Source organism: Mauremys mutica, chromosome 20 (assembly GCF_020497125.1).
Source record: "Mauremys mutica isolate MM-2020 ecotype Southern chromosome 20, ASM2049712v1, whole genome shotgun sequence".
In the NCBI taxonomy this organism is placed as follows: domain Eukaryota; kingdom Metazoa; phylum Chordata; order Testudines; family Geoemydidae; genus Mauremys; species Mauremys mutica.
In genome coordinates, this window is record NC_059091.1 from 10,501,848 (window position 1) to 10,520,764 (window position 18,917).

At 48.5% G+C, this 18,917-nt stretch overlaps 1 protein-coding gene across 1 annotated transcript in view; it reads left to right on the plus strand.

The window, feature by feature from the left end:
- Nucleotides 1-13,247, plus strand: part of LOC123353393 (protein phosphatase 1 regulatory subunit 1A-like) — a gene marked incomplete at its 5' end in the record, with an annotated part of 49,182 nt that extends 35,935 nt beyond the window's left edge. Inside the window, 3 exons of the mRNA XM_044994425.1 lie at nt 9,013-9,153; nt 9,717-9,771; nt 12,432-13,247. Coding sequence (XP_044850360.1) covers nt 9,013-9,020 — 8 coding nt within the window. The remainder of the gene's footprint in view (nt 1-9,012; nt 9,154-9,716; nt 9,772-12,431) is intronic.
- Nucleotides 13,248-18,917: the final 5,670 nt, after the last annotated feature.

Sequence of the window (18,917 nt, forward strand, 5' to 3'; positions counted from 1 at the left end):
ATTAGTATTACTCCTCCTAGAATCACAGAATATCAGGGTTGGAAGGGACCTCAGGAGGTCATCTAGTCCAACCCCCTGCTCAAAGCAGGACCAAACCCAACTAAATCATCCCAGCCAGGGCTTTGTCAAGCCTGACCTTAAAAACCTCTAAGGAAGGAGATTCCACCACCTCCCTAGGTAACCCATTCCAATGCTTCACCACTCTCTGAGTGAAAAAGATTTTCCTAATATCCAACCTATAAACATCTAAGATTTTAAGCAGATGCCCCCATGGATTTCCCTCTTGTTTCTCCTATAATTCTACTGCAATTTTCCACATCTACTTCTCCCCAAACATCTAGTCCTCTATTAAGGTCACTTGTTTTTACCTGGTGGCTTTTTTCACCTGCCCCCTCTGAACTTAATTTTAAGCTCTTCTCATAAGGTTGGTGAGTCAACGCATGAAGATGTTCTTCTCCTTCTTGGTCAGACGGACCACAACTCTTCCCAGCAAACCTCCTTCCTGCAGTAGCAGCCCGTGGTAGAGGAAGTCAAAGCCTCCCATAGACCCATCTTCATAACCCATTATGTGCATACACTACCGTTGAGTGTGTGTTGAGCAGAAAGAACACTCAGTGCAGGAGACGAGGGGACTGAGTTAAACTGCAGATGTCAAGTTCACATACTTCCATTTTCAGTGACTAATCTCTTAAGCCAGTGGGGATGGCCAGGGTACAAAAGTATTTCTGTAGATCAGCATGTGATTATTTGTATTGCAGCACTGCCTCATAGTCCCACTCACAGACCAGATTCCCATTGCGCTAGGACCTGTACAGACATAGAACAAGATGGTCCTTAACTGTCATTAACTAACACATATTAACAGCACAACAAACAGACAAGAGGATAATAAAGCAAGCAAAAAAGCCCCCTTTGACCAGGTACGAGCATATAACTAATATAACATATTTAGGGAATGTGAGGGCAGTTGACAGTCTGTGCCTCACGCTCCCAGTCTCCTGCCCAGGCCCTAGCTGTGCTGCAGGGATGCTGTAGGTCGGACACTTGCTCTGGCAGTGGCCACACACCCTCTGGCTCTAGGTGGCAGGATCCTTCTTCCCAGGGTCAGTCCCCCCCATCAGGGTTATGATCCCCCTCCAAGTCTGGCCTGCAAGGCCTCTTGGCTGGGGGCATCTCCCAGTGCTGCGCCTGCTGCCCAGGGTCCCCCCTCGCTCCCCACAGTGCTCACTGCTCCAGCTTCAGCCCCAGCACTGATGCTGCTCTGCCTCCAGCTCCCTGGGCTGCTTTTCTGGCCCCTCTGGCTCTGGTTGCTGCAGCTCTGCTCCCAGCACAGGTCTGCTCCCTGGGCTGCTTCTGTGGCCCTGCTCCCAGCACAGGTCTGCTCCCTGGGCTGCTTCAATTCATAAGGTAAGTTTGAGTGTTTGCTCTGAAACTGGAAGCCCCCACGGTGAGGAGAGAAACATCACCAGGTTGGAATGCAAGTTTGCCGCAGGAGCTGTCATCTTCTGGCCAACACAAGGAGGCCCCTGGACACCAGACAAACCCTTGTGGAACATCAGAAGACAAAGGACTTTTTTGATTGCTCTCCCCCCCGCCCCCCAAAGAAGGGATGTGGACATGGACTCGTCCCATCACCTTGAACTGTGGGGGAAAGGGAATAAAAATCCCCGACAAGAAGAAACGGCACCTTTGTGGCTGTTTGAACTCTGAAGGGCCAGAGACTTGAAACTGAAGCCAGAGATCCCCAGGGGCTGCCTCCTGGGGTGCCCTGAAAGATGCTTTGAATAGACAGATCAGGACAATTCTGTCACTCTCAGGAGTTAGATGGTAACTCATTGGTTGTACAAGTTCGCTTGCTTTGACCTGTAAATGACGCTCTTAGTCCTTTTCCCTAATTAATAAACCTTTAGCTAGTTTCTTACAGGATTGGCTCGCTCTGCCAGTTGCCGCAAGGACAGCAGGCAGGTTGCCTTCGGCAGCATGCCTAAGGAGGGTCTGTTGGTCCCACGGCTGAATCCGCAGGATCGGGGACCTCCCGCAGGCAAGCCGCAGAAGGCAGCCTGCCTGCCTGCCATGCTTGGGGCGGCAAAATACCTAGAGCCTCCCCTGGGTGTAAGTGACCATTTATCACTAAGTCCAGTTTGTCTGGGTGGCAGGATAGACTGGAGAGTCTAAAGGGACTGCGTGTGACTCCATGGTAAGGCTCGTATAGTGATCCAGGCGTTCACAGTTACTGGCTTGGTGAAATCTGATTGTAGAACACACCACCAGCTTGGGGTGTCTGCCCTGATATTGGCAGTCTGCTCTGAGTTAGGCACTCATGGTCGTGAGCCACTCCAGACATGCACTGCACTCTGAATTGACACAAGCGCTCCTGGTGAGGATGCGCAGGGGTGACCGGGAGCATGTGTTCAACTTCCCATAATGCAGTGTTCTGCATCCCATAATATTTCACACCTCTTTTCAAAATCCCCCAAAACCTGTGCGTCCCTTCTCACTGTCTACCATCTCTGACAGAAGCATGGAGCATGCACAGCTCTGCACTACTCTCGTGAGTATTGTGAGCACGGGGCACCTGAGCCTGCAGAATTTGCAGAGTGTGACTCATTTCAGCCCCATGAGGCACTTCAAAAACGTCTCTAATCACTCTGGGCTGGAATGACAGTGAGTGGCACAGTGGGATAGCTGCTCATGGTGCACTCTGCCTTGATACACGCACTCCTGGTGAGGCCACGCACCGCTGACTCAAGGAGTGCAGTGTGCACACGCACAAGCAATGTAATAACTGCGATGGCTGTATGCGTGGGCGGCAAGATATATACCCACATTGTGCCCAGGCACCAGCAATATTCAGAGCCCAGGGGCCCAGCTCCACCAATGTTTGGGGCCGGGTCTCCCCCCAGCCCCACCTACTGCCCCCACCCCCGCACCTCCTGAGTGTCCTCCGCTGCGCCCCCCCTTGCTGACCCAGGAGCAGGGCATCCCTGCTTCTTCTGTGCAGCTCCATGCTGCCCTGCTGCAGGGTCCTAGTGCCCTCCAAATCGACTGCCAGGGCAGACTCTGAGCCTGCCCTTCTACCTCAGACCCTTCCCTTTTCCGGTGGGACCTCTATCAGCACAGGCTCCCTCCACCCACAGTCAACACTCCTGCCCCATGCTGGGCAAGGAGGCAGCCCCATCCCCCACCCCCAGTGTGGCTACAGTCAGGGAAAACAGCAGGGGAGGGGCAGCACGGAGCACCCCCTGGCACCCACCAGTGACAGTGCTGGGGGTGAGTGTACTGCTGGGGGGGTGGGAAAGGGGGGCTCCTTCCCCAGAGCTCGCTGCTGCCGGCAGGGAAAGGGCTGGGGGGAGTCCTCCTCTCTGGCCCCTGTCCTGGAGCAGCCTGCCTGCACCCCAAACTCATCCCCAGCCCTGCCCCACCCCAGAGCCCATACCCCCAGCCAGAGCTTTCATCCCCCCACCACATCCTCAACCCTAGCCCTGAGCCCCTCCAGCACCCCAAGCCCCTCATCTCCAGCCCCAGCCAGAGCCCTCATCCCCCCGACACCCCAACCCTCTACCTTAGCCCTGAGCCTCTCCAGCACCCCAAGCCCCTCATCCCCAGTCCCAGCCAGAGCCCTCATCCCCCCACACCCGAACCTTCTGCCCCAGCCCTGAGCCCCCTCCTGCATCATGAACCCCTCATCCCCAGCCCCACCCCACAGCCCTCACCCCAGACCCCTCCCCTCTGCCATAGCCCTGATCCCCCTCCCACATCCCAAACCCAGCCCCACCCCTGCATCCCCTCCCTTCTCCAAACTCCCTCCCAGCGCCTGCACCCTGCACCCCTCCTGCACCCGAGACCTCCTCCCCCACTCAAAATCCTTCCCAGAGCCTTGGGTAGGTTGGGGGCAGAGATTTGGGGGGGGCAGAGTTTGGGCGGGGGCGGGTTCTGGGCAACACCAAAATGTCTACAAACCTGCCGCCCATGCTCCTGTATGCATAGAATAGATATGGCAGCATAACCTCCCAGTCATTCTGGCGTCTATCCACATACATCTTCAACATAGACTTCAGGGTTCCATTGAACCGTTCTACTAGACCGTTAGTCTGGGGGTGGTAGGGAGCAGCTTTCAGGTGCTTCACCCCAAATTACTCCCACAACTGCTTGAAAACCACCGACATAAAGTTAGACCCACGGTCAGACAATATTTCCTTGGGAAAACCCACTCTGCTAAAAATAGAGAACAAGGCCACTGCCACTGTCTCTGCCTCAATGTTAGCCAAGGCTACAGCCTCAGGATATCTGGTAGCAAAATCTACCAACACCAGGATGTATTTCTTCCCATTTTTGGAAGGTTTGGGGAGTGGCCCTACAATATCCACAGCCACTCTGGCAAACGCCTCCCCAATAACGGGCAGAGGCTGGAGGGGCACCTTGCTAGGCCCCCTTTAACGCCTTACGCTTCTGGCACAGTTCACAGCTCCTGCAGTAATCTCTCACCGACCCAAAAAGGTGAGGCCAGTAGAAATTTTGCTCTAGCCTGTCACATGTTTTGCCTAGACCCAGATGTCCTGCAAATGGACCATCATGAGCCAACTTCAACAAATCATTGCGGTAACTCTCAGGTACCACAAGATGTTTGCGAACTGCTGCTTAGGAATTCTTCCTTCCCCTAGGCGGCTCCCTATACAACAGCCCATCCTGCATAAAAAACCTGCCTCTCTCTTCACTGGCTGGGACCTGACTCTCTCTAGAGATACATCACTTTGCTGAGCCACAATGAATTCACTCTGGGTTTTGTTTGAATTCAGAACCATCTCTGATATTTCAGACAAACCCTCACCTGATTCATCTTGAGAGACACTCTCTGTCTGTTTGCCGTTCCCCTCACTGCCATCAGTCAGGGTATTTGCCACAGACCCAAACTCCCTCTGTGACCTGGTCACCATATTAACTTGGCCAGGCACCCCCAGTATGTTATTTCCTACCAAAACATCCGCCGGAATTAAATCCCGGACAGCAGCCTTCACATCTCGTTTAAAGCCATCCCACTCAAGGTGGATTCTAGCCATCGGCAGGTCCACAGAGTACTCAGATAGTGCTACTATCGTCACATATTCCCCAGGGAACATGTCCTCTGGCTTCACCAGATGTCCCTTGACTTTAGTTACATCCGAGCCAGTGTCTTGCCATCCCATGCATTCAACACCATTGACCTTTGCCTCCATAATAAACCTCTCACTCCCTTGCCATGCCTTAGTTCTGACATAACTGGTGAGCTCATCACCTCCTCCCATACCACTGGAGACGATGGGGTTGGCATTAGCCACTGCTTTGCTTGCACCTGAACTTAAGGTGGTGCTGTTGAGGCTTGGTTCAGCCTGAGTGCTCAGGGTAATGGAGTTGGCATTTACTGCTGGCTTTGGGCTGCCCTTCAGTGTCGGGCAATCTGGTCTCATGTGGCCGAGCATGCCACAGTGATAGCAGGTAACCTGTTCCGTCCTGGGATGCGAGTTCCTACCCTCCAGGCCCCCTAGGGCTCCTTTAGAAGAGTCAGGGCCGGTTTCCTTTTAAATCCTTCCTTCCTCTTGACCTGGGGAGAATGGTGATTATTTTTCCCCAGGGGTTTACATCCTTCCCGAGCCCTGTTTTGGGTAGGGGCATCCGCAATCTCTGCTGCCCATAGGACTGACTCAGGGTCCCTATCAGACACAGCTGCTCTAACATGGTCAGGCACAATGTCTAGGAACAGTTCCAAAGTTATCAAATCCGGCAGTTTTTCAAAACTCCCATGTGCCTTTGCTCCCATAACCCACTTTTTAACAAAACCCATCAGCTTATGAGCACATTCTACAAAAGTCCAATCCTTAGACATTTTAAACTCTCTAAATTTAACTCTGTAAGATTCAGGAGTAACCTTGAACCACCTTAACACAGAATCTTTAAACCGCTCATAATCTAAGGCTTCTTGTTCCCCCAATTCATTAAATACCTCCCTGGTTTTTCCAGTCAGTCTGGTCAGCAGGGCAGGCATTTGCTGACCTTCTGGGATCTGGTACAGATTGCAGAGGCATTTAAAGGTAGGCAAAAACTCCTCTATATCCTCAGTATCACTGTAAATGGGACACATCCTTTCCCAGTTTTTCTCATGGTGGTGGGGAAGGGGGCGATGATTTTCTCTCTTCTTCCATTACTTGGAGCTGAAGTTTGTCCATCTCCTGTTCCATCTTGTGAGTCTCCTGTTCAGCAGCCAGCAGCTCCAGATGCCCCTTACGAGCTCTCTCTTATCAGCCTCCTTCTTTCTCTCATCAGCCTCCTTCTTTCTTTTATCAGCTACTTTCTCTCTCTCATCGGCCTCCTTCTTTCTTTTATCAGCTTCTTTCTCTAGTTCAGCTATTTTTTGCTTCTCCAGCAATCGAAGATCTGCTAGATTCCGTTCATGCTCAAGTTGCAGTTTACTTGTCGTCTTTTGCCCTCTAATTCTTTCTGCATCTTCTGTATCCTCAGGTAAGGGCTGCGCTCTTGCCCCCTGATCACTGGCCAATAACAGATTTCTGAGTTCTTGATTTGTTGATTTCTTTCTAAAGCTTATCCCCTTTTCTGAACACAAATTTTCCAGGGCTTTTTTGTCAAGTCCCCCATATGCTCTTTGCTCAGCCATTGCAGCAGCTCTTTAACCAGTCAAACTCTCAAAACCAAAATTCAGATTTATATAGCGTGGGGTTATGACCCAAAGCTTAATTGACATGATTCTGTGGATCCAAGCATGACTACGCCACTGTGACAGTGCTGGTTCTGGCGGGACCCCACTGAGAGTGCCAATTCAGGACCAAATGCTTAAACAGGGTAGTTACAGCCCAAGGCTGGGGTTCTTCTACCTCTAAGGCAAACCAAACCAGCCAAACAAAGAGGACTTTGGTTGCAACCATGTTCTATATGGTCCCAGATTATATCAATAACGTCACACCAGGATTTCACTCCAGTTGCCTGGGAGGAATTCTGCATTCTGTGTCCTATAGAGGTTACTCCCTATTCTCTCTTTGCAGCTCACTGTGGTTGTTCTGCGAATTAGCTGCTGGTTGTGTTGTTCTTGTGTGGAAGCAGGGAAAGAAAGAGAGTGTTTAAGTGCAGGCATTTAAGTGTCAGAGACAGAACAACTATTGAGCTAAGTCTTAGCCTAATATCGTGAGACCTGTAGAAGCAGGGCTCACGTCAGAAGCAAGTGGAAAACAGCAGAATAGTCAGTGTGACCTAGGCTTGAGATAACAATGTTTTGAGAAGAGCAAGTGAGAAAATACTGGAATAGATAGCAAATAATCTAAATAAAATTTAAATGTTTTTAATTAATGCACATCACAAAGTATAAATGCTTGTGAGAGTTTGCTTGTACTTTGGAGAAACTGAGGCAGAGATGCTCTCTGCCAGCTGTATTCTTCCCCTGCAATTGCCTGAATAAAGCTGTCTCTGATTTGTTGCCTCCAGCCTGAGAGTGGAGTTTTGTTTCTTCCACATGGGATATATGTATTCAAAACCAGTAGAGGGAATTTACGATATTGTACTTACACACAATAAACACAAACTGAGAATATTCTTAATTTGTTAAAACTTAAGCTCTCTTTCCGTGCAGCAGGAAAGTGAACATTTACTTCTCCCTAGATGATGCCGGACAGTAGTGCAACTTGTGCATTTTACAGTTGCACCTCTTACTGTAATATAAAATTCACCTGTTATCACTATAGGTCTCCTGCACATCTACCAACGTGATATATGCCATCATGTGCCAGCAATGCCCCTCTGCCATGTACATTGGCCAAACCGGACAGTCTCTACGCAAAAGAATAAATGGACACAAATCTGACATCAGGAATCATAACATTCAAAAACCAGTGGGAGAACACTTCAACCTCTCTAACCACTCAGTGACAGACTTGAAGGTGGCAATTTTGCAACAAAAAAACTTCAAAAACAGACTCCAAAGAGAAACTACTGAACTTGAATTAATATGCAAACTAGATACTATTAACTGTGGCCTAAACAAAGACTGGGAATGGTTGGGTCATTACACCAATTGAATCTATTTCCCTATGTTAAGTTCTCCTCACACCTTCTATGGGCCATCTTAATTATCACTTCAAAAAGTTTTTTTTCCTCCTGCTGATGATAGCTCATCTCAATTGATTAGACTCTGCCTGTTGGTATGCATACTTCCACCTTTTCATGTTCTCTGTATGTATAAATATCCCCTGTCTGTGTGTTCCATTCTATGCATCCGAAGAAGTGAGCTGCAGCTCACGAAAGCTCATGCTAAAATAAATTTGTTAGTCTTTAAGGTGCCACAAGTACTCCTGTTCTTTTAACTGGTAAGCTGTGACTCTTACTGATGCATGCTGTCTCCGTGTTTAGCACTTCAACATGCAAGTTCTACACTAACAGAGCACACTTTTGCTGGAAAAAATACGAGACATGCTTTGCTGCCAACTTCCACCTAGGACATGCAACATCTGTACTGGTGCATACCTGTTTAACTGGAATATGCATGCTAATGCAAGCTGATTACTGTAGCATTTAATATTTGCACTAGTACAGATCCTGCTCAGAAATATGCAAAATTTTTCTTGGTCAAATGAGTCCTGTACTAGTTACAAGGTTTATAGGCTTCCAATTGGATTTCTTAGTTCCACAAATCTTTTAACTAATATAAAAACCTAAATTCAATATTGTCTACTCTTAATCAAAAAGGCAATATCTTCTACTTTATTTAAAAACAAACGCTTGAATGATGTTAATGTTATAAAAGTATCAGAGGGGTAGCCGTGTTAGTCTGGTTCTGTAGAAGCAGCAAAGAGTCCTGTGGCACCTTATAGACTAACAGACGTTTTGCAGCATGAGCTTTCGTGGGTGAATACCCACTTCTTCGGATGCAATGTTATAAAAGGTGTCTGTCAGGATCTGCTGCATGCTTAAAGTGTTTGAGGAGATGAATATCTAATGAATGAATTACTGACTGTGACTATTTAATCACTGTAGGTGATTGACATCATGAGGGTGAATGTGGACAAGGTTTTGGAACGAGATCCAATGCTGTCAGAGTTGGATGATGCACTGCGGGCGGAATTTGAGACCAATGCTACCAAGCTGAAAAAAAAGTATTGGTGGAAGAACTGTAAGGTAACCATGACTTGAGTATTTCCAATGCAAATTAATGTGACTAAGAACTATAAGTTGTTGAATACTCCATAAAGGGGAAGAAATCCAAATAACTTTGGCCAATTTCTGCAGCGTTTACTCATGGTGAATAGTATTTAAGATTACAACATCTGGTCCTTAATGAGCATCTGGATAAGTGAAGTAGATGAACTTTCCAAAAGTTGGGTGTCCTGGCCAAGTTCCTTTACACAAAACATTCTCCAAGACACAAATGTGGCTAAGGAGAAACGAATGTACTAGTTTAAGGTGTTGGAGATCTAGAAGGAAGAAATTCAGTGATATGGATTGAATGATGACAAAACACACAACAGCACGGAGAAGCTTTAGTCTCTGACAGTCACGTGTGCTAATTACAGGAAGGCCTGGAAGCCTACTCTTTCTTTGCTGAGAAGCCAAGACAGAGTGGAAAACATTAATTTGTAAGGCAGGGGAGCAGTAGTTGAGTCTAGAGAAGAAGCTTTTGCCCTCTTTTAAAAATATCTAAGTGAGCTGTTTGTACTAAATTATGTGCTTTTTTTTAACAGATATGGGCAGTGTTGATAGCATTTGTTCGCATCATCATCATCATCACCATCACTGGTATGTATTTAGCTAAAGTACTATTTTGTCAGTAGGACTAGAGTACATGAGGCATAATCTGTAAATTGAATGCAAAAAGTTGTTAATGTAACACACTCTGGTTGTGACTGCTAGTACGTAGGTCATAATATTCAAAAGTTAAGGTTCACACAGTAACGCTAACTTAGCCATATTGCATGCTTGACATATGCAGTAGTTCAAAGTAGTACTTACACTGCTTAATTGATGTTTGAACATAATCTGTGTGATGTGGTGAAGTTATGGCTTCTGTGGGAACCTTAACTGTTGAATCTCAGGCTTTTTTGCATTGAGCAGAAATGGGATCATGCAGGAGACTGGGATCCCTGAGTCCCTGTCCCAGCTCTGCTAGTGACTCTGAGCGTGACCAGGTCACGTGACCACTTCTTTGCCTCAGTTTTTCCAATCTTTAAAATGGGGATAATGACGCATACCTCACAGGGGTTTCCAAAGAGTAACATGAAATGTTTTGAGAACTTAGATAACAGAAGCTGTGGACATACACCTTTCTCAAATTCATCTTTCATGGTATTTCTACATTTATTAATCCTTTAGACTCCAGGTTCAACACCCTTATGTCACTTTTTGTTCTTGCAAAGCAGTCTGGCCCTCTTCTATCGGGTCACATCCTTTTCTTAATCCCCATATGGGTACTCCAGCCAATCAGAGTCCCCTTGCTGTCTTCCAGCCCAGAAGCCAGGCAAAACAAAGAACAAAAAAAGTAGGGAAGCTTCATATGAGACTCCTTCTCCAATCCTCAATAGTGCCAAGATAGCAAGGTAGTTAGGCCAGGTCTACACTTTAAACTTACCCCTGCATGCCATTGATAGAACTATGTGTGAAAAATCCACACCTGTGAGCGACGCAGTTACACCTACTTAACCCCTGTTGTAGACAGCGCTACGTGGCCAGGAGAGCTTTTCCCCTCGACATAGCTACTGTCCCTCGTGGAGGTGGATAAACTATGCCAATGGGAGAAGCTGTCCCATCAGGGTAGTATTGTCTTCACTGAAGCGCTACAGCAGTCCAGCTGCACTGGTGCCACTGCAGGTCTACACTTAAAACCCTGCCCTTAGACTCAGTTCAGGCAAGAGCCTTGATCTGACAAGCCTCACTTGAGTGCAGGAAACACCACTGACTTCATGCACTAGCTTTCCTGCTGGAGCAGAAGCCTGGGAGAGGAGGAGGACAGGCAGTTCTCAAGGATTCATCACCGGTGAACAAGCTGTTTAAACAGAAGTATATTGCAGTAGAAGCTGTAAGAGAAAAGACATTTATGCTCCCTTGTTTGATATCCAGATTTCACTTGTCCCAAATTCTGAATGTTGGCGGATGTACCCGTATGTATACAACAGCCACAAGCCCATCATTATAACTGGTAACAAACCTGTAAATACAAATGCAAGTGGAGATGTTTCTGGTGAGTGCAAGCAGGGCCGGCTCCAGGTTTCTGCTGACCCAAGTGGTGGGGGAAAAAAAAAAGCCAATCGGCGGCACTTCGGTGGCAGCTCAGTAGTGCCGCTCCATTCTTCGGCAGCACTTTGGGAACGGGTCCTTCACTCCCTCTCTTCCTCTTTGGCGGCACTTCGGTGGCAGCTCTAAGAAGAAGAGAGGGACTGAGGGACCCGCCGCCAAATTCCTGCCAAAGACCTGGACTTGCGGCCCCAATAGTGGATGGAGTGCCGCCCCTTTGTATTAGCCGTCCCAAGCACCTGCTTCCTTAGCTGGTGCCTGGAGCCGGCCTTGGGTGCAAGGAAGACTGTGGATTCATATTCTGGTCATAGCAGAGCCAGGGAGCTTATGACTAGTTACACTGCTTGGTGTTCAGCTGTTTGAATTTGTGATGTAGCTGTTAACAAGCTTTCCAGCAGGATTAATTTACTCTCCAACTCTGACAGCATATTCATTTCTCATCTTTGGGCCTGTTTGTAACACAATCTACAGCAACTAATTGTGATGCTACAAACAGAATTGTGACCATAGGTGAGAAATACCCAGGACATGAATTCTAAAAGCCAAGCCTGTGCATGCAGGGGCGGCTCTAGGAATTTGGCCGCCCCAAGCAGTCATGCCTGCGGGAGGTGCTGGTCCCGCGGCTCGGGTAAACCTCCCGCAGGCATGACTGCGGAGGGTGCGCTGGTCCCATGGCTCCAGTGGACCTCCCGCAGCTGCGGAGGGTTCGCGGGTCCCACGGCTCCGGTGGAGCATCCGCAGGCATGCCTGCGGGAGGTCCACCCGAGCCGCGGGACCAGCGAACCGTCCGCAGTCATGCCTGCGGGAGGTCTACCCGAGCTGCGGGACCAGCACACCCTCTGCAGTCATGCCTGCGGGAGGTCCGCTGTCCCGCGGCTCCATTGGACCTCCTGCAGGCATGACGGCGGAAGGTCCGCCGGACCCGCCTGCCGCCCTGCCGGCAAAATGCCACCCCATGCGCGCGCTTGGCACGCTGGGGTCTGGAGCCGGCCCTGTGTGCATGAATGAAACTATGGTAAAACAAACACAGGAAATTATTTAGAATTTCCTTTTGTTGAATATTTTGAGTGTTCCGTTGCTCAAGTCTTTAAGTTGCAGAATTGTTTTATGCCTCTTTGATGTGGGGCAAGAGGACTGTCGCTTTTCCAATCCTTATTTTTCTGTTATAGTCTGGAGTGTATCCTCATGAGTTACAAGAAGAAATGCAAACCAGTGGAAGCCATCTCTCTCCTTCAAACCTGCTGTATTCTCAAGCTCTCACCTACTGATATATAAAGCAAAATTATTTCGATTCGTCATGTGATAACTTTCTCTCATTTATAGGAAATGTGCCTTTATTTAAAAGTTACACTCCTAATTTTAAAATACTAATAAGCACAGGCCACACCTTGCACAGTGCCTTGGTAATCTTGAGTATGAGCTGGTGAAGAGGATTTCATGTTTGCATTTCAGAATCTAGAAGCAATGTATTGTTGCCAGTGACGACAGCATTCTAGATCAATTTGAAGAGTATGTTTGGGTATCTGTCCTCTTCGCTGTCTCCTTCATGCCCCAATTTAAAGATGTCTCTTCTGACACACTACTAAAGGAATGGGAACCAAATCTTAAATTTGTGCCTTCTTGGAAGAAACTCTGAATACGTCTGCCATTTGAACAGACTTTGCCTGCCTTGCCTTACTCCATTAATGCCTTCTGACTAGTTGTGGAAGAACCTGCCACCCTTGTAAACACTACTTGTCATTCACTGCTGTTTTATCAATATGCAGTTAAATTCTATTATTGAAGTTCTAAATATTGGAGCACTGAACCGTTAGTGTTGCCTTGTGGTATTTCTGATTAAACACATCTCTATAAGGTGTTTACATTTTCTTCAAAAGACAGTCTGTCACTTTTTGGTGTCAGTTTAATCTGAAAGAGTATCTTTAAAAATGTTTAGTGTTTGTAATGTAGACACTTACCAAAGTTGGTTTTGTTTGGGGGTTTTGTCTTTTACCAAAAAGTAGTTCAGTGAAAACTTTTCTCTGCAAGCCAGCAAGATGTTTCCAGTGTAGAATCAGTGCCAAATGTAGTTTAAAAATGTATATATATTTATATGTAATCTGTTTGCATTACTTCACAAATTGTCTTCCCTCTAAACTAGTCCTCTGAGTGAATGTTCCCTTAGGACTTCGGGAAAGGTTGGTAACAAACGCCGTTGCCTCTTCCCTCTTCTCGACAAACTTTTTCGGTATGGCTGACTGTTCTCCACGAGGAGGGAAAGAAATAACTTGGTGCTTCACCCAGAGTCACCACTATAGCCTGGTCTACACTACGCGTTTAAACCGGTTTTAGGAGCGTAAACCCGATTTAACGCCACAGCCGTCCACACTAGGAGGCACCATATATCGATTTTAATGGCTCTTTAAACCGGTTTCTGTACTCCTCCCTAACGAGAGGAGTAACGCTAGTATCGGTATTAAAATATCGGATTAGGGTTAGTGTGGACGCTGATCGACGGCATTGGCCTCCGGGAGCTATCCCACAGTGCACCAGTGACCGCTCTGGACAGCATTCTGAACTCGGATGCACTGGCCAGGTAGACAGGAAAAGCCCCACGAACTTTTGAAATTCATTTCCTGCTTCCCCAGCGTGGAGATCTCATCTCATCAGCACAGGTGACCACGCACAGCTCATCAGCACAGTTAACAATGCAGTCTCCTGAGAATCGTAAAAGAGCCCCAGCATGGACTGCACGGGAGGTACTGGATCTGATCGCTATCTGGGGAGAGGATTCAGTGCTAACAGAACTGCGTTCCAAAAGACGAAATGAAAAAGTATTTGAAAGAATTTCTAAGGCTATGACGGATAAAGGCCACAGCCGGGACTCAGTGCAGTGCAGAGTGAAAGTTAAGGAACTCAGACAAGGCTACCAGAAAACCAAAGAAGCAAACGGAAGGTCCGGGGCAGGTCGAAAAACATGCCGCTTCTATGCTGAGCTGCATGCAATTTTAGGGGGCTGCGCCACAAGTACCCCACCCCTGATGATGGATTCCGAGGTGGGGGTTGTAATCTCTGCCATGGCTGAGGATTATGCAGACGGGGAAGATGAAGATGAAGAAGAGGAGGAAGACATAGCAGAGAGCACACAGCACTCCGTGAGCCCCAGCAGCCAGGAGCTTTTTATCACCCTGACGGAATTACCGTCCTCCCAGCCCTCACAAGCCACTATCCCAGACAATGACGCCATGGAAGGGAGCTCTGGTGAGTGTACCTTTGCAAATAGCAAACATTGTTTTTTAAGCAAGCCTTTTTTAATGATTGATTTGCCCTGAGGACTTGGGATGCATTCGCAGACAGTATAGTTACTTAGAAAAGTTTGTTAACATGTCCGGGGATTGAGAGGAAATCCTCCAGGGACATCTCGATGAAGCGCTCCTGTAGGTACTCCAGAAGCCTTTGCAGAAGGTTTCTGGGCAAGGCAGCCTTGTTCCGCCCACCGTGGTAGGACACTTTACCACGCCATGCATGTAGCAAGTAATCAGGTATCATTGCGTGGCAAAGCATAGCAGCGTATGGTCCCGGTGACTGCTGGCATTCAAGAAGCATCCGTTCTTTATCTTGTTCTGTTATCCTCAGCAAAGTGATATCGTTCAGGATAACCTGGTTAAAAATCAGGAATTTAAGTAAGGGGGGTGGCCATTTTTCTACTGGGTTCGTGGACTGCATCAGCTTAAAAAAAAACTTTCCTGTACGTAGCGAAGCGGGGGGAGGGGAGGAGTGAAATGCCTATGATCTTTTCTGTGTTTGGTCACCGGCGATCTTCCCCAAGGTCCCAGACACGCAGTGGGTAGGGGGGGGGGGGAAGGTTGTTGATTAGCCGGGAGCTAGCGTGGTATTAGCCATGCGTTGGGGGGGAGGGGTACATCACTACAGAAGCAGAAAGACAGTGGCTTACCATGGCCGCATGCAAGCTGAATTCTGATGCCTGGACCTGTGTCTGTGAGATCTGTAACTCCAGAGCTGCAGGCACTCACTATTAAGATTAAAAATGCGACCTTGTAGGGAAATCACATGTGCTAGGTGAATACTTCTTTTCACTGTGAAAGAGTATAATCATTGTTCTGTAAAATGTATCTTTCTAAATATTTATCTCCCTCATGCAGCTGCAAATTTTTCAACCATCCCTCCTCCATCCCAAAGGCTAGCACAGATAAGGCGGAGGAAAAAGAAGACGCGAGATGAGATGTTCTCGGATATTATGGAAGTTACACGCAATGAAAGAGCTCATCTGAATGAGTGGAAGGACGTGGTTTCAAATTACAGGAAAGAGGCCAGTGAATGTGAGGACAGGAGGGATGAACGTGAGGACAGGAGGGACAACCGAGATGAGAGGTGGCGGCAGGAAGACCGGCAGGAAAATCAGCGGTGGCGGCAGGAAGATCAGCGGTGGCGGGATGCAACTCTGGGGCTGCTGCGTGATCAAACTGACATGCTCCGGCGTCTTGTGGAGCTTCAGGAAAGGCAGCATGATCACAGAGTGCCGCTGCAGCCCCTGTATAACCACCCTCAACCCTCACCTTGTTCCACATCCTCCTCACCCAGACATGTAAGAACGCGTGGGGGGAGGCTCCGTGCACCCGCCCACTCCACCCCCGTGGACAGCCCAACCAGAAGGCTGTCGTTACTGTGAATTTTTTTTTAATGGCCTTCTCCATCCCTCCTATCCTCCTCCCAAACCACACCCTTACTTCTCTCCCTCTTTTTATAAGGAATCAATAAAGAATTCATGCTTTTTAAATGAGAGTGACTTTATTTGCATAAGTAAGCTGTACTCGAAGGGGGTGGGGGAGTTGCTTACAGGGACTGAGTCAATCAAGGGGGTTGGGTGTTCATCAACAAACACAGCAGTCACACTGTACCCTGGCCATTGATGAAGCTCGTTTTCAAAGCTTCTCTGATGCGCACCGCTTCCTGGTGTGCTCTTCTAATCTCCCTGGTGTCTGGCTGCGCGTAATCAGCGGCCAGGTGATTTGCCTCAGCCTCCCACCCCGCCATAAAGGTCTCCCCCTTACTCTCACAGAGATTGTGGAGAATACAGCAAGCAGTAATAACATAGGGGACATTGGTTTGGCTGAGGTCTGAGCGAGTGAGTAATGTCCGCCAGCGCGCCTTTAAACGGCCAAATGCACATTCCACCACCATTCTGCACTTGCTCAGCCTGTAATTGAACAGATCCTGACCACTGTCCAGGCTGCCTGTGTATGGCTTCATGAGCCATGGCATCAAGGGGTAGGCTGGGTCCCCCAGGATAACGACAGGCATTTCAACATCCCCAACTGTTATTTTCTGGTCTGGGAAGTAATTCCCTTGCTGCAGCCGTTTAAACAGAGTAGTGCTTCTGAAGACGCGAGCGTCATGAACCCTCCCTGGCCATCCCACGTGGATGTTTGTGAAACGTCCCTTGTGATCTACCAGTGCTTGCAGCACCATTGAAAAGTACCCCTTGCGGTTTACGTACTGGGTGCCCTGGCGCTGCGGTGCCAAGATAGGGATATGGGTTCCATCTATCGCCCCCCCACAGTTAGGGAATCCCATTGCAGCAAAGCCATCCACTATGGCCTGCACGTTTCCCAGAGTCACAACCTTTCGTAGCAGCAGCTTAGTGATTGCTTTGGCTACTTGCATCACAGCAGCCCCCACAGTAGATTTTCCAACTCCAAATTGATTCCCGACTGACCGGTAGCTGTCTGGCGTTGCAAGCTTCCACAGGGCTATCGCCACTCGCTTCTCTACTGTGAGGGCTGCTCTCATCTTGGTATTACGGCGTTTCAGGGCAGGGGCAAGCAAGTCACAAAGTTCCATGAAAGTGCCCTTACGCATGCGAAAGTTTCGCAGCCACTGGGAATCGTCCCACACCTGCAACACAATGCGGTCCCACCAGTCAGTGCTTGTTTCCCGGGCCCAAAATCGGCGTTCAATGGATAGAATCTGCCCCATTACCATCAGGATCTCCAAAGCGCAGGGGCCCGCCGTTTGAGAGAATTCTGTGTCTACGACCTCATCACTGTCATCGCCGCGCTGCCGTATCCGCCTCCTCCTCGCCTCGGATTGAAGGTCCTGGTTCACCATAGACTGCACTAGTGTGCGCGAGGTGTTTAAAACATTCACGATTGCAGTATGGAGCTGAGCAGGGTCCATGCTTGCTGTGCTATGGCGTCTGCACAGTTCACCAAGCAAAAAAAGGCGCGAAACGGTTGTCTGCTGCTCAGGGAGGGAGGGGTGAGGCTGTACCCAGAACCACCCGCGACAATGATTTTTGCCCCATCAGGCACTGGGATCTCAACCCGGAAATGCCGAGGGGCAGGGGAGGCTGCGGGAACTATGGGATAGCTACGGGATAGCTACCCACAGTGCAACGCTCCAGAAATCGACGCTAGCCTCAGACCATGGACGCACACCACCGATTTAATGTGTTTAGTGTGGCCGCGCGCAATCGATTTTATAAAATCTGTTTTACAAAACCGGTTTATGCAAATTCGGAATAGTCCCGTAGTGTAGACGTACCCTATGTGTACCCTCTAGTCTGTCTGTTTCTAATTTCTTTCCAGTCCTTGTTTCTACTTCCTCTGTATAGTTTTTCCTTTCTCTTGTCTCTTTTTTCCTCCCTTACTTTGCTCTGTTGGCTTATAATTAACTATCTGAGGCCTTGCCTGTGTCTTTGAGGATGAAGAGGGAGAGAAAGGCAAGGATTTCTTTGCCTGCTGAAGTAATTTCTGTTCTATCTTCATCACTGCAGTGACTTCTTTGAATGTACAAAGTCTCTTAGAAAAATAACTCGACTGTATAAATGCACCATGGACCAGTAACAAAGCTAACAGTACAAAAATGTAATCTTATTTACTCACAATTAAGAAACTTTTTATTATTATGTTTATGCTGCAGCTTTTAAAGAAATATCAACTCTCTGTACTAGTTCCTACACTGTCAGAGGTTTCTAAGTGTATGTCACCAGGGAGGCGTGTGTCCCTGCACTGTGTTGGCCTTTGTAACTTTTAATAAAGCAGCTGTTGAAACTACCATGTGTTCCTCAGCGTGTGTGTGTGTGTGGGGGGGGGCTGTTAGGAAGAAAGGTCTCTGCTGCCTTGCGCTGCTGGGGAGGCGGCTGCACCTCCTGGGCGGGCATTGAGGGCAGAGTGGCCCATGGATGGTTGCCGTGCTGGGCCAAGCTGTAGCCCCAGATCCCCACCCTGGGTGATGGGTGGGGGGAGGGCAGGGGGAGCTGGGTGCTGAGGCGGCGGCTCGAGCCCCAGCCAGTAGGTGGTTCCGTCTCTAGATTTAGCCCCTCAGGGGGTTGGGGGTGGCTGCGTGCGTGTGTTCCCTCTGTGTGCTGTCCCAGCTCTGTGCACACAGCTGACACAGCAGATCTCGAGAGAACCCCCAATGACCACAGACTCTAGAAAGAAACGAAGGCACGTCGGCCAGGTTTATTGTCGAAGAAAAACACAGTCTCCAGCTCCCTGGCATAGAATTCCAAGGTGCTGCTGAGGTGTGGCCAGCTAGTACTTATGTGCTCCCTGACAATGGACTCAGCTCAGTCACTGGTGGGACTTTCCACTGCCCCCGAGGCTGGCCAAAGACACTGCCCCAGGGATGCATTCTTATACACCGGTACAAAC